Source organism: Schistocerca nitens, chromosome 8 (assembly GCF_023898315.1).
Source record: "Schistocerca nitens isolate TAMUIC-IGC-003100 chromosome 8, iqSchNite1.1, whole genome shotgun sequence".
NCBI classification, from domain to species: Eukaryota; Metazoa; Arthropoda; class Insecta; order Orthoptera; family Acrididae; genus Schistocerca; species Schistocerca nitens.
The window spans coordinates 635288440-635304740 of NC_064621.1; the positions used below are offsets into that span (position 1 = coordinate 635288440).

Sequence of the window (16301 nt, forward strand, 5' to 3'; positions counted from 1 at the left end):
AAACATATTATTTATGTTGAGAAATTTGTGATCAAAAAATGGCAAAGAATTCAGTGATGAATAATAATTTGTTTTCTCTTTAAAGAGTTTGGCATTTGTTCTGTTTTCTGATATTCAACAACTTGTATCCCCTTAAAGAACATAGTTTGTAATCTTCAGCTGCCGTTATGCTCTTGTGTTTCTCCGTAAGCAGTAAATAGTTAATATTCTTTCTACATGCTGTGTTTACAGAGAGAGAAGTACTTCGAGGGGCACAAGATCTGTACTTAAAGGTTCCTCTTCCAGAAGACATGCAATTACGTGGCCTGGGAGCCCTAAAAGAGGCTCATGGAGCACTGGATTGGGATTACTTCCGTTGGCACTCAATCAGCCCTAAGCAAGCAGTAAGTTACCCATTTTCATCAGTTTGTTTTAAAAAACAGGTCTAATTGTTATAAAATATTAGTGTGCTACTGTAGATAATTGCTGTCCCTCGCCTTGGGTTAGATTTCTATCAGGGCTTAATACTGAGTGGTGTTTGTTTCTATCTTTTGCCCTCTCTGCTCTCCCTTTGGCTGTGATGTATGGGAACTCTTTTTCTGGTTCATCCCAACCAGCACCAAGTTTATTTTCTTTACTTTCTTTGGTCTGTGGCAAAGGCTGTTATGCACTGATGGAACAGTTGTGTTATAGATAGCCATCATACTGGATAGTCCACCAATCAACTTGGTAAATGAAACATTTATAACATGTGACCTGAAGTCATATGTTAGCTACATGACTCACAGCCATTTCTATTCCATTTCTGCTGTAAGTATATACATTCCTGTTTTAGAATAAGATTGCTACCAGTAACTTCTGCAATTTTTACTTCCAAATATGTTTTAAAAAACTGTGTTTTCATCTCCAGTCCAGTATTTTGTATGTATTAGAACACATTGCTTTGTTTTGAAAGTTTCATCTATCATAACAATGCAACACTTAAGCATATGTGAGCGAATGTAGTTCCTGTATAGTGCAAATAGGATCCACAACACATCATTTTCACTTTCACTTTTCATCATATGAGACATCTGTGTGTATGTCAGAAACAAAAATAAATCAACCAACAAAAGATCTCCACTTGTTCCAAAACTACTGAAATAGAAAGAAAACAAAAGTGAATGTAATTTTTCAGGTTTATTTATGTGGAAAATTGGAAAGAAACTGTGTAAGTTGTTTTCTGTGTGAGCAACTTTTATTAATTTGTACTTTACTGAAAAAATAAAAATAAATTGCAAAAATGATGTTGTTGTGTGCTCCACTTCAAGGCCTCATTCACAAAAAATAGCAGTAAATTTTTCACATTTCAGATGCCTTCATATATCCTTAACTCCTCTGAACCAGACATATTTCGTTTTCTCTCTTTACAGATTATGCCCACTTACGTACAACACATATATAATCAGTATTGAAAATGCATTCTAGCTCTACAAAATGAGACTGAGAATACATAATTAAGAAAGTGATTGGTAACATATTCATTCTGAAGAAGTACTTAATAAATACCAAGTGAGGTGGTACAGTGGTTAGCACACTGGACTCGCATTCGGGAGGACGACGGTTCAATCCTGCATCCAGCCATCCTGATTTAGGTTTTCTGTGATTTCCCTAAATCGCTCCAGGCAAATGCCGGGATGGTTTCTTTGAAAGGACACGGCCATCTTCCTTCCCATCCTTCCCTAATACGATGAGACCGATGACATCGCAGTTTGGTCTCTTCCCCCTAACAACCCAACCCAACTTAATAAATGTGAATAGCAGTCACACATGTGGCAAACAGGACAGTAAATCTGGGTGGAGTGGGTGACCAATTCAGCTTCTGCTAGCAACAAGTGTGTACCATGGGTATCACAGTGCCAGCAAAACCACCACTGCAAGTATTGACTAATATGTGAGCAGTTGGGTGTTAATCTACTTTGACTATACCACTGACAGATGACAGCACACCAGATTGCTCATGTGTTCAGTGCTGAACAACACTTGAGCAGTCGTAACATCACCCAACAGTGGTTTACAGAAGCACTGTACCCTACTTTTTCCAATTAAATACCACAGTGTAAACAAATAAATGTGAAGACCACATCAGTGGTTTTGGTTACTTAGAATATGAGAAACAGTTGTGTTTGCTCATGAGATACAGTACTTGTTGCTATACTAAAATTGTTTGTGGTAAAAGCTGCTAAACATTCTGTTTTGTAGTGAATAAGAATTCTAAGATTAATATCTGGTTTCTATCACACTTTGTAATTTTAAAGCAGGAGGCTTTTTTCTTTGGACTAAAAGTAGAATTTTTAAAATCGTAAGCAAAAGTTAATAGTCTAGTTTCAAAATGTTATCAGTCTTTGATCATTGTAGAAACACAGCTCTTCTAGCTCTTCCTGGAGCTTTGTATTGGCAAAAAATTGTCATTTCTTTATTTTTTTACTGAAAATAAATTCTAGCTTAGTTTGTTAGTTGCGTATTTTCACATGCAGTTCTACCCCTTTCGCTGCTACGGATGTGTATATACACGTCTCGCTACACCGTTCCCGAGGGCAGTTTGGGCAATAAGTGGTGTAAGTTCACAAACCTCTTGTCGACTCCTGTTCACGAGTCTGGGTATTTAGACATTGGCCTCTCAATACATATATTCCTTACTGTCATTTCTTGTTAACAATATTAGTTTATTCCTAAGAATAAGCAGCTTTCACTCTGTTAATACTGGGCAGAAGTCAAACCTGCATTTGGATCGGACTTCCTTAACTCTTGTGCAGAAAGGTGTGCAGTGACTGCTGCATCCATTTCCAATAAGCAACCAGTAATCCATGCCAGTATAAGAATGTGAACTCAATATAATAACTAATATGGTGATAGCTTGGGAACACATAACAGCAATACTGCATAATCTTGGGTAACATAAACATCTTTTTCTTTTCCTTTGTTTCATTCTGCCATTTCATCAAAAATTGTTGTTAGAGTGAGTGTAAATAAAATATCTAGCTTTTACCTGCCACTGTTACGCTGTTGCATGGTATTACCTACTTGACTTTCATAGGAATAACTTCTCCATTGAGCAGGTGTGAGCTCATATCAAATGTGGAGGCCCCTCTTGCCAAAGGATGTAGGACAGGCCAGTAGTAGTACTAATAGTAGTAGAAATGTCTTTGCATAAGAAGTATTAATGTGAGGCACAATAGAGTTCTTGATGCAACTGTCATAACCCCTCTCAGGTTCATGATAGAGGAACCTCCTGGTAGATCACATTTGTTTTCTTACAGGAAGCACATATGCAAGCAACCTGACAATTAGCTATTCCTTTGCTTCTGAATTCTTGGAACTGTGTGATACACACTCATTGTATATGAACACTTATATGTGAACTTGTATGTCACCTGATGTTAATCCAAATGAGTGACCAATTACTATTTTGGCTATGAAATTTACTTTATTAGTTTTAGATTCTTTCAAAGCTGTGTTCAGAGGTGCATATTTGTTTCATTAGCGGTAACACTGCAAAAGTTAGCCACAGTGTTGACTGTTGCTCCATTCCTTTTTCATCTTGCTAATTTTGCTATAAAATTTATTGCAGCATCCGTATTAATTAAACCTCTTTGCAAAATATCGAATATTTACATTATGGGTGTGGCTTTAGAAGAAATAGTTTTTACAGATACTATGTATACAATTTAAAGATAAGCCAAAGTCATGAGTGCTGTTTTACCTCAACTATATGCGACTGCTTATTTAAAAACAGAGATTAACAGTCTATACCACCTTTGAGAACTATGTTGTGAATGCAATTGTTACATATCATTGAAACAGTACAAATATCGCAAAGACAGCTGTACAGAATCATGGGTACAGATTTGAATTAATCAATAAATTGCATAATAGCATTAACACAAAGTAACCTAAAATCAATAGTAATTATGTAAACACATCTCACACCATCACACCTGACTGTTAAAACTCAAATAAAAACAGTCTTGATTGCATTTCAGGTTTTTTATTTGTACCGGTTTTGGCCCTTGTTTCATACCATCTTCAGGCTTTTCACCATCATTATGGCTGCTGGTGGTGGCAAACGGAGTGATATCTCTAGGAGTATGGTTGTCACTGGTTTTACGGATCTCACTCTTGTCTGCTGCCATCGGCAGCCATAATGGCGGTGAAAAGCCTGAAGACTGTCTTAGGAAAGCACCAAAACTGTTTCCTAGCAAACAGAAAATCTGAAAACGTGGTTGAGACTGTTTTTATTTGATTTTTAGCATTTTATACCAATTGCTGTGCTCCAGTCACAGAATGCTCTCAAAAATTTTAAATATCTGACTGTACCTAAAAGACAGTGAAAAATATATGCTCATGCTGTTTAAGCTTTTGAACCGTCGTGCTATAGAAGAATTCTGAAGATTAGTTTGGTAGTTTGCGTAACTGATGAGGTGGTACTGGCTCAAGTAGGGGAAGAAAGAAATCAATGGCACAGCTTGATTGAAAGAAGGGATAGACTGGTAGCACACATCCAGAGGCATCAAAGAATTGTCAATTTAGTAATGGAGGGAAGCGTGAGGAGTAAAAATTGGGAGGGGGGGACCTTGACATGAGTACAGTGAGAAGGTTCAAATGGATGTGGGTTGCAGTAGTTATTCAGAGATAAAGAGGGTTGCATGGAATAGACTAGTGTGGAGAGCTGCAATCAAACCGACCTTCCAACTACAACACCAAATAAACTAACAGATATGTTGTGTCTAGCTCATAAAGCATAGACACAATGAGGTAGCTAGGTGCACGCTAAACTAACGCAGACGGGCTTGAAGTTCTGGAACATGAGACTTATTAATGAATAAGAAGAAAAGTACGTAGATGTTACTTAACTTTTATTCTCTTGTTGGAATACATCTCTTGAATAGTAGTAAGCTATAAGCACTGATACAAATGGCGCCTTGCTAGGTAGTAGCTATGGACTAAGCTGAAGGCTATTCTATCTGTCTCTCGGCAAATGAGAGGAAGGCGTCGTACTTCTGGTCGCAAGCAATGTCGTCCGTACAACTGGGGCGAGGTCTAGTCAGTGTCTTGTGACCTGCCATGTGGTGGCGCTAGGATTGCGATTACACAGTGGCGACACGCGGGTCCGACATGTACTACAGGACCGCGGCCGATTTAAGTTACCACCTAGCAAGTGTGGTGTCTAGCGGTGACACCACATTCCTCCCCCGCAAATCGGCGAACGGTCGTGAGATAAGGCTTCCGCCCGCCGTGGGGAGGACCCCATGGTGACGTATGCGATGAGGTGGGGAGCCTAACAACAGGCGAGGCTGTGCCACCCGCACCCGGCCATTCGGTCCGAGGGGAGCTAGGAAACGCCTGCAAACCTAGTCCAGGGTGCACGTCAACAGGAGGTGCATGCGCACGTAATGAGACAAGAGGAGCCGAAGGGTCGACCTCCAGTGCGTCGGGGAATCCGACGCGCGATGACGACATCTGGTCCGGAGCGGGCAAGAGGTCCATGGCGGAGGACAGCTGGTCACGGGAAGCGAGCGGCGGCGCGTGACCCTGGGAGGCGCCGGGCGGTTGCAGCGAAGCGTCCACTGCGGGCGGCGCCGGCGGCGGCGGCTGCGGCGGCGGCGCGACGCCATGGGGCAAAATGGAAGGCAGCGTCGGTAACACCTGGGGATGAGGCGAGCCAGTAGATGGGTCCCCAAGGCGCCGACCTGACGGCACCGTCGCTGAAAGCAGACGGGGAGCGGCAGAACCCAGGCGACGACAGAGGCGCAGCTGATTGAGATGCCGACGCACCTCACCAGAGGCCCCCAAAACCAAATACATCGCGCGGCCGAGGCAGCGAAGAATGCGCCCTGCGAGCCAACGCCGTGAACCGCGATAGTTGCGATAATAGACAACGTCGCCAGGAGCAAAAGCAGGAGTCTGCCGCTGCACAGGAACCTGATGCGGCGGATGCAGCAAAGACATCAGGGTGCGATGAGATCGACCATGGAGCAATTCAGCCGGCGAGCGGCCATCGCGGGGCTGAGAGCGATACGAAGACAAAAAGAGTAACAAAGCGTCCTCCCGAGAATGCGACTCTTTCAATTTCAACATCTGTGACTTGAAAGTCCGGACCAATCGTTCCGCGGCACCGTTGGACTGAGGCGAAAACGGCGCGGACGTCAGATGTTGAATACCATTGGCTTTGCAGAATGACTGAAATTCTGCGGACATGAATTGTGGGCCATTGTCGGAAACAATAGTCTGCGGAAGACCCTCAATGCAAAAGATAGCAGACAAGGCTTGGATTGTGGCAGAAGACGTCGTGGAAGACATCCGGACAACAAAAGGAAAATTACTGAAAGCATCGACCACAACCAACCATCGAGCATTCCAGAATGGACCAGCAAAATCGATATGCAAGCGTTGCCAAGGGGAAGTGGCTTTCGGCCATGCAAAGAATTTCCGCGGCGGTGCGGATTGTTGTTCGGCACACGCCACGCAAGAGGAGCACATATTCGTAATCGCAGCATCGATTCCGAACCAAGTACAGTGCTGACGAGCAAGTTGTTTCGTGCGCACTATACCCCAATGTCCTTGGTGAAGAAGCCGTAAGACAGAGGACTGTAACGATCGTGGGACCACGACTCTGGACTGATCAGTATCGGAACGCAACAACAAAACACCACGTCGTACAAAAAGTCTCTCCTTGTGAGCAAAAAAACGGCGAACCAAAGGATCCTCGATCCGCGACTTTGACAAGGGCCATTGCGTAGCAACAAAACACAAAACAGTAGCAAGGACAGGGTCAGCAGCTGTGGCTGCAGCTACACGACGAAAATCAATCGGAAACGATTCGACCACGTCATCGGCTTCCGAATCAATGAACATGCAAGCAAGTTCGGAAGAATCGAATGCTTTATCCTCAGCAACAGGCAAACGGGACAACGCATCAGCGTTTCCGTGCTGAGCAGTGGACCGATACAAGATATCGTAGCGGTACTGCGAGAGAAAAAGTGACCAGCGAATGAATTTCTGCGCTGTACGTGGAGGTACAGGCTTGTTCGGATGAAAAAGCGATGTCAACGGTTTGTGGTCCGTGATGATGGTAAAGTGACGACCATACAAGAAGTCATGGAACTTGGTAACACCAAACACGAGAGCTAAAGCTTCTTTCTCTATTTGTGAATAATTTCTTTGCGCAGATGAGAGCAATTTGGACGCAAAGGCAATAGGGCGATCATGCGAGCCATCTTTGTGCGCAAGCACAGCACCGATCCCGAAATCCGATGCATCTACCATCAACAAAAGGGGTTTCTGGGGATCGAAGGGCGTAAGGCAAGTATTTGAAAGTAACGCCGATTTCAACTGGCGAAAGGCGCGTTCGCATTCCGTCGTCCAGACGAACGGAACACCTTTACGGCGTAAGCGATGAAGCGGAGCTGAAATGGAAGAAGCATTGCGCACAAATTTATGATAATAATTTATTTTACCCAACACACTCTGTAGCTGTTTCAAATCTTGCGGAGCAGGTAAGTCCTGTATGGCACGGAGGTGCTCTGGACTCGGATGTATACCTTGGGCATTTAAGACATGCCCCAGGTAGGGTAAGTCCCGAGCAAAAAACACACATTTGTCCTTCCTCAAGCGAAGACCATTTTGACGCAAGACCTGAAATAATGTTCGGAGATTTTGCAAATGTTCGGCTTCTGTCTTTCCTGAGATCACAATATCGTCCAGATAGTTCGCAGCAGTAGGGACCGACGCACAAACAGTTTGTAAATATTGCTGAAACAAAGCAGGGGCGGATGCACACCCGAATGGCAGTCTTTTGAAGCGATACAAGCCAAGATGCGTGTTAACCACTAAGACGCGCTGGGATTCTTCGTCCACAGGTATTTGCAAGTACGCATCTGCTAGGTCCAATTTGGAAAAATATTTTCCCGGGCACAGTTTGTCAAAAAGATCTTCCGGGCGGGGCAAAGGAAAAGTAGCAGTCACAAGTTGGGGATTCACAGTGGCCTTGAAGTCCACACAAAGTCTCAATTTTCCGGAAGGTTTTGGCAAAATTACTAAGGGTGATGCCCAGAGAGAAGCCTGCACACGTTCAATTACACCTTGAGATTCGAAATCGTGCAATGTTCTTGCGACCTCATCACGCAATGCGTGGGGAACATTGCGCGCTCTGAAAAATTTCGGTTGCGCGTTGTCTTTCAGTTCCAAATGTGCAGCATAGTTCTTAGCGCAACCAAGGCCCGGTGCAAAAACGTCTGCAAATTCTTCACAAAGACTAGAAACACTGGCGGAAGGCACAGTCTGATTCACTGATAGGACCTGATTTACTATAGACAAATTAAACAATTGAAACAAATCTAAACCAAACAAGTTCACTGCAGTAGAAGAACGAAGAACGTAAAATGATACAAGTTTTGTTTGTCCCTTGTATGTTGCAAGAAGGCTGCACTGTCCTAACACAGGGATCTGCTGTCCTGAGTAACTAGTTAACTTAACATTTGCGGCACGCAATGGCGGTTGGCCCAGTTGTTTGTACGTGTCGTGATTGAGCAATGAAACTGCAGCTCCGGTATCGAGCTGGAAAGGGATCACTTTTCCTTCAAAGTCTAAGTCTACAAAAAGTTTATTGTCCTGCTGACGACAAGAGCGACTGTCACGTGCAATTTGAACTGATACAGGTACAGAAGCACTTGCGACTTGACGGGATTTCCGGCGACGTCGACGCACACTTTTGGTGGGACGAACACAGTCACTGTTAGCTAAAGTGTCACTGGACGGGTGGGAATGAACTACATGAACGTCCATGGGCGAAGGTCCACGAGCCCGATTGTCCTGGGTTCGATTCCGGCGCGAAGCAAAAGGCCTGGAATTTGTGTGATTGTCTGATCTAAGCTTTTTCTGGCAAACACTTTGAACATGTCCTTTCTTTTGGCAGTAAAAACAAATAGCTTGGCGTGACGGGCAATTTTCACGCGAATGTCTAGTTGCACACCTCGGGCATGATTTCACTGCAGTTGCTTGCTTACGCGGCGCACGTGTTTGCGAGTTAGGCTGCCGCTGCTGTGCGGACGGGCGCGAGGGCCGTGTAGCGTCCCGGGCAGCGCGGCCGGCGGGCCGGTTAATGTGACACACGGCTGGCGAAGTTTCAAAGGATTCCTGAGCAAAGTCAAGTGTGTCTTGCCTATCCAATATGTCTATCACTTGTTGAAGGGAGGGATTAACTAGTTTCAAAATCTGTTCCCTTATGCGAACATCAGAAACGTTCTGTGCTATTGCATCACGCACCATAGTGTCTGAATAAGGAAGTCCACAGTCACATTCAAATGCACACTCCCTAGTAAGTCCTTGCAAAGTTGCTACCCACTCCCTATTAGTCTGACCAGCCGTACGTTTTGTACGAAAGAACGTATACCGTTTTGCAACTACATTTACTGTTTCTTTGAAATAGGCATCTAAAGCAGACAAAATTTCGTCGTAGGACAGAGTTGCTACGTCGCGTCGGGGAAACAATTTCACTATCACACGGTAGGTAGACACACCGACACAAGAAAGCAAAAACGGCTGCCGCTCTGTACCTTGAATTCTGTATGCTGCTAGGTGAAAGTTGAACTGGCGAGACCACTCTTGCCAGGTCTCCTCGGCCGCCACGTATGGCCGAAAGGGAGGTGCAACAGCGTTTTGTGGCAGCGGTAGCGAAGAAGCGGCGGCTGCCGCATCGTTTTGCAGCGCACGTTGACCCTGGACGAGCTGTCCAAGGGCTTCCAATAACGCCTGCGTCTGCTGATTCTGCAAGCGAAAAAATTCGGACAGTACATCTGGAGATTGTGGCGAAGCCATGACACAAGCAAATCAGAGCAAAGGACAATCAATTTATGCAACGTGGGCGCGGCACCACTCCTCGGCGCCAAATAATGTTGTGTCTAGCTCATACAGCATAGACACAATGAGGTAGCTAGGTGCACGCTAAACTAACGCAGACGGGCTTGAAGTTCTGGAACATGAGACTTATTAATGAATAAGAAGAAAAGTACGTAGATGTTACTTAACTTTTATTCTCTTGTTGGAATACATCTCTTGAATAGTAGTAAGCTATAAGCACTGATACAAATGGCGCCTTGCTAGGTAGTAGCTATGGACTAAGCTGAAGGCTATTCTATCTGTCTCTCGGCAAATGAGAGGAAGGCGTCGTACTTCTGGTCGCAAGCAATGTCGTCCGTACAACTGGGGCCAGGTCTAGTCAGTGTCTTGTGACCTGCCATGTGGTGGCGCTAGGATTGCGATTACACAGTGGCGACACGCGGGTCCGACATGTACTACAGGACCACGGCCGATTTAAGTTACCACCTAGCAAGTGTGGTGTCTAGCGGTGACACCACAAGATATTTTCTGTAAAACCTTAAATTTTTCTCCTAGTAACAAACTTACTAAGTGTATTTATAATATTGCTATCACATAACCATCTGTACAGTAAGTCTGGAGGTCTTTGTTTCATGGACATACTCTTCAGGAAGAAACAAAGATTCTTTGAGACTGTAGGATCTACCATACTGGAGAGGAAATATATAAACATATTCATTCCTCCCAGAATATTTTCCAGAATATAGCAATTTGAAGCTTGGAGTTGCCTTGTTGGCCAGTTGAATGTGAACACTGGACAAAGGATGGAGTGATGAATATTATTGTTCTAACTTTTAGTTAGAAAGATTGGTGAATGTTGCTTTTATAATTTGTACTCAAAAGTGTGTTGCCACTAACACTTACGAGGGCATGCTGAAAAATGCTGCCTCTGCATTTTTTATATGAAAACTCTTAAAGCATTCTGTAAAACAAATGTTATTAACATTCTGCATCTTTGTGCTTCAAGTTGAAGTATTTTTCTCAACATAGTCACCCTGGCAACGAACACATTTTTCCCAGTGAGTGATCAGTTTGTTGATACTGCTACTGTAGAATATCTGACATTCTTGAGGGAGTTCCAATTTCACCTCTGGATGATAAATGCAGTAAACCCAAGGTCTCAGAATGTTGCAGATGTCGCAGTGCTTGTGTGTGGTATGGCATTGTCACGCTGAAGGAGAGGGTATTTCATGTGTGGACAAACTCTTTCCATTCAAAACTTGATTACATCGTGCTATTCCTCTTGCACTGACATAGTTACATTACACACCAACATATTACATGGTATGATTTGGAGCCTTCTACTGGCAGAGGGCTGCAGATATGAAGACTTTAAAAATAAAGGTGTGGTATGCTAACAATGTTTGTTTCATTTTAAAAGCTTTAAGAGTTTTCACATAAAAAAAGAGAGGCATTACTTTTCAACTTTTCATACATGTGCTGAATGTGATGATACATTTCCTGGTGAAGCCCAATTTGGAAACTTATTATGCATAAAAATCATTTTTGTAAAATAGAAAGTGCACTAATGCTGTAATGTATTAGTGGGCTCGATTCTCTGGTTTCGCACCAACTGGTGGCAATTGTTTATTAATGAAAGCTAGGTAGGGATTGTTCCTGTTGTGTACAGATGCAGAGGGAATTGCCAGCTACTCATAAAGTAGCTTTGCTGTCCATGACCAGTACCCATGGTTTGGTTTCAGCGACATTGGGGCACCTTGGGAGAATGCTTCGGAACCTATGCAACCTGTAATGTTGTGTGGCATTCATGATGCTGCTGTGCTTCCCAGGTGGCATATCCCAGCCAGTTGATAGTTAATGGCAGTGACTGGCAAACAGTGGCAGGATTGCAAATCTGTGACCAGGAGATGGAAAAGGTGGTCCCCCCTTATGCCGCAAATACTGGTGTGAGAATTTGCCGGCTGCTAAAACTACATCCAAACCAGCACATGATGCCTCGCCCCTGGGGACTGAGGCCAGTCTTCTGAGAGTCCAGGCAGCTGATGGAGCGTCTCAGGGAAATAGCGTGCACTCTATTTGCTTTCTGAGGTGGAAGGTTTTGGTGGTGGTGGTGTGTGTGTGTGTGTGTGGGGGGGGGGGGGAAGGTTTCATTGCAGATGTGGGGAGAACGCTCTGCCAGCAACGAGTGAGCACACTAGCTACATCCAGCAGCAAATCGTGGCTCATGTTTTCACGAATGTTACCTATTGCATAGTTTCAGCTGATGCAGGATGGAAGCAGAGCTATCATTTTGTTGCATCATTCCCAGAACCGATCACAATCTTCTGGTTTGCATCTGAATGGAAGGCTTAAGCCAGAGACTCAGATGATTCTGTGATGGTTGTGGATGCATATTTGTCAACCTCTGCTATTGGGCAGAGATATATAGGACCCCCCTTAATAAGCCAGGCATGCACTGCGTGCAGGAAACAGCTACTAGGATAGCGCAGTATGTGTCGCATACACTTGTTGGTTTTTTTTATATATATATATGTGTGTGTGTGTGTGTGTGTGTGTGTGTGCGCGAGTGTATACCCATCCTTTTTTCCCCCTAAGGTAAGTCTTTCCGCTCCCGGGATTGGAATGACTCCTTACCCTCTCCCTTAAAACCCACATCCTTTCGTCTTTCCCTCTCCTTCCCTCTTTCCTGATGAGGCAACAGTTTGTTGCGAAAGCTTGAATTTTGTGTGTATGTTTGTGTTTGTTTGTGTGTCTATCGACCTGCCAGCACTTTCATATATATATGATGTGACTTACCGAACGAAAGGGCTGGCAGGTCGATAGAGAGGGTAAGGAGTCATTCCAATCCCGGGAGCGGAAAGACTTACCTTAGGGGGAAAAAAGGACAGGTATACACACACACATATCCATCCACACATATACAGACACTAGCAGACATATTTATGTCTGCTTGTGTCTGTATATATGTGGATGGATATGTGCGTGTGTGCGAGTGTATACCTGTCTTTTTTCCCCCTAAGGTAAGTCTTTCCGCTCCCGGGATTGGAATGACTCCTTACCCTCTCCCTTAAAACCCACATCCTTTCGTCTTTCCCTCTCCTTCCCCTCCTTCCTGATGAGGCAACAGTTTGTTGCGAAAGCTTGAATTTTGTGTGTATGTTTGTGTGTCTATCGACGTGCCAGTGCTTTCATTTGGTAAGTCACATCATCTTTGTTTTTTGCCTCATCAGGAAAGAGGGAAGGAGAGGGAAAGACGAAAGGATGTGGGTTTTAAGGGAGAGGGTAAGGAGTCATTCAAATCCCGGGAGCGGAAAGACTTACCTTAGGGGGAAAAAAGGACGGGTATACACTCGCACACACACACACACACATCCATCCACTCATAACATTCCATGTAGGAAAAATATATCTAAAAACAAAGATGATGTGACTTACCAAATGAAAGTGCTGGCAGGTTGACAGACACACGAACAAACACAAACATACACACAAAATTCTAGCTTTTGCAACCAACGGTTGCTTCGTCAGGAAAGAGGGAAGGAGAGGGAAAGATGAAAGGATGTGGGTTTTAAGGGAGAGGGTAAGGAGTCATTCCAATCCCGGGAGCGGAAAGACTTACCTTGGGGGAAAAAAGGACAGGTATACACTCGCGCACACACACACACACACACATCCATCCGCACATACACAGACACGAGCAGACATTTGTAAAGGCAAAGAGTTCGGGCAGAGATGTCAGTCGAGGTGGAAGTACAGGCGCAAAGATGTTGAAAGACAGGTGAGGTATGAGCGGTGGCAACTTGAAATTAGCGGAGGTTGAGGCCTGGCGCCTAACGAGAGGAGAGGATATACTGAAGGGCAAGTTCCCATCTCCGGAGTTCTGACAGGTTGGTGTTAGTGGGAAGTATCCAGATAACCCGGATGGTGTAACACTGTGCCAAGATGTGCTGGCCGTGTACCAAGGCATGTTTAGCCACAGGGTGATCCTCATTACCAACAAACACTGTCTGCCTGTGTCCATTCATGCGAATGGACAGTTTGTTGCTGGTCATTCCCACATAGAAAGCTTCACAGTGTAGGCAGGTCAGTTGGTAAATCACGTGGGTGCTTTCACACGTGGCTCTGCCTTTGATCGTGTACACCTTCCGGGTTACAGGACTGGAGTAGGTGGTGGTGGGAGGGTGCATGGGACAGGTTTTACAGCGGGGGCGGTTACAAGGGTAGGAGCCAGAGGGTAGAGAAAGTGGTTTGGGGATTTCATAGGGCTGAACTAACAGGTTACGAAGGTTAGGTGGACGGCGGAAAGACACTCTTGGTGGAGTGGGGAGGATTTCATGAAGGATGGATCTCATTTCAGGGCAGGATTTGAGGAAGTCGTATCCCTGCTGGAGAGCCACATTCAAAGTCTGATCCAGTCCCGGAAAGTATCCTGTCACAAGTGGGGCACTTTTGTGGTTCTTCTGTGGGAGGTTCTGGGTTTGAGGGGATGAGGAAGTGGCTCTGGTTATTTGCTTCTGTACCAGGTCGGGAGGGTAGTTGCGGGATGCGAAAGCTGTCTTCAGGTTGTTGGTGTAATGGTTCAGGGATTCAGGACTGGAGCAGATTCGTTTGCCACGAAGACCTAGGCTGTAGGGAAGGGACCGTTTGATGTGGAATGGGTGGCAGCTGTCATAATGGAGGTACTGTTGCTTGTTGGTGGGTTTGATGTGGACGGGCGTGTGAAGCTGGCCATTGGCCAGATGGAGGTCAACGTCAAGGAAAGTGGCATGGGATTTGGAGTAGGACCAGGTGAATCTGATGGAACCAAAGGAGTTGAGGTTGGAGAGGAAATTCTGGAGTTCTTCTTCACTGTGAGTCCAGATCATGAAGATGTCATCAATAAATCTGTACCAAACTTTGGGTTTGCAGGCCTGGGTAACCAAGAAGGCTTCCTCTAAGCGACCCATGAATAGGTTGGCGTACGAGAGGGCCATCCTGGTACCCATGGCTGTTCCCTTTAATTGTTGGTATGTCTGGCCTTCAAAAGTGAAGAAGTTGTGGGTCAGGATGAAGCTGGCTAAGGTAATGAGGTAAGAGGTTTTAGGTAGGGTGGCAGGTGATTGGCGTGAAAGGAAGTGCTCCATTGCAGCGAGGCCCTGGATGTGTGGAATATTTGTGTATAAGGAAGTGGCATCAATGGTTACAAGGATGGTTTCCGGGGGTAACAGATTGGGTAAGGATTCCAGGCGTTCGAGAAAGTGGTTGGTGTCTTTGATGAAGAATGGGAGACTGCATGTAGTGGGTTGAAGGTGTTATGGAAGCAAAGAGAGCACCATTGCAAATTTAAACATAGCCAAAACCTCACAGACAAACAAATACTTAACAAAGCCAAAATTAGCATAAGGAGGACTATGTGGAAAGTGTTCCATGAATACAAAAGTAAAACTTGTTATCTACCAAGTTGCCCACAAATCCTAAGAAGTTATAAATCAGTAAACGATCTGAAGCCATCTGTCAAGACACTCTGTGATCATAAGGGCACTGAAACAGAGAATGACACAGAAAAGACCGAAATACTACACATCATCATCCAAAACTATTTCACAGGGGAAGACCACACTGGAGTTCCTACTTTAAATACTCTCACAAGTGAGGAAATGACAGATATTGAAATAAGTTACTAAGGGATTTAAAAATAACTGACATTCCTCAACAGAGGGAAGGCTACTGGACATGATGGGATACCAGTTTGATTCTACACATAGTATGCAAAATAACTTGCCTCTGTTCTAACAGCAGTGTATCATAGGTCTCTAGATGAGTGATCCTAATGATTGGAAAAAAGCATATGTCGTCCTGTTTTCAAGAAGATTGTCAAATAGATGCACATAACTAGTGCCCTATATCTCTGATGTGGGTCTGCCGTAAAATTTTAGAACATATTTTGTGCTCGCGTATTATGGTATTTCTGGAGACCGAAAATCTCTTATGTAGGAATCAGCATTGGTTCCAAAAACAATGATTGTGTGAAACCCAGCTCGCTCTCTTCAAACCCATCTTGCTCTCTTTGTCCATGAGACGAAGAAAGCAGCAGATACAGATGCCCAGGCAGATTCTGTGTTCCTTGACTTCCAGAAGACATTCAATACAGTTCGACACTGCCACTTAATGAACAGAATAAGAGTGTACGGAATATCAGAACATGTGGATGATTGGATTTATACAGTATATGTAAATGATGTGGTAGATAATGTCAGAAGTTCCATGAGGCTTTTCGCAAATGATGCTGTTGCTTACAGAGAAGTCGCAACAGCAGAAAATTGTAGTGAAATGCAGAACGATCTGTAGAGGATCGACATTTGGTGCAGGGAGTGGCAATTGACACTCAACATAAACAAATGTAACGTATTGCAAATACATAGACAGAAAGACCCTCTGCCAGGCACTTAATTATGAACTGCAGAGTA

General features: G+C 44.4%; 1 protein-coding gene across 2 annotated transcripts in view; it reads left to right on the top strand.

Moving 5' to 3' along the window:
* Positions 1–16301, top strand: part of LOC126199331 (nonsense-mediated mRNA decay factor SMG5) — a 305533-nt gene that overhangs the window by 120960 nt on the left and 168272 nt on the right. For both annotated transcript variants that reach the window (XM_049936180.1, XM_049936181.1), the window contains one exon: positions 232–383. In XM_049936180.1, coding sequence (XP_049792137.1) covers positions 232–383 — 152 coding nt within the window. The remainder of the gene's footprint in view (positions 1–231; positions 384–16301) is intronic.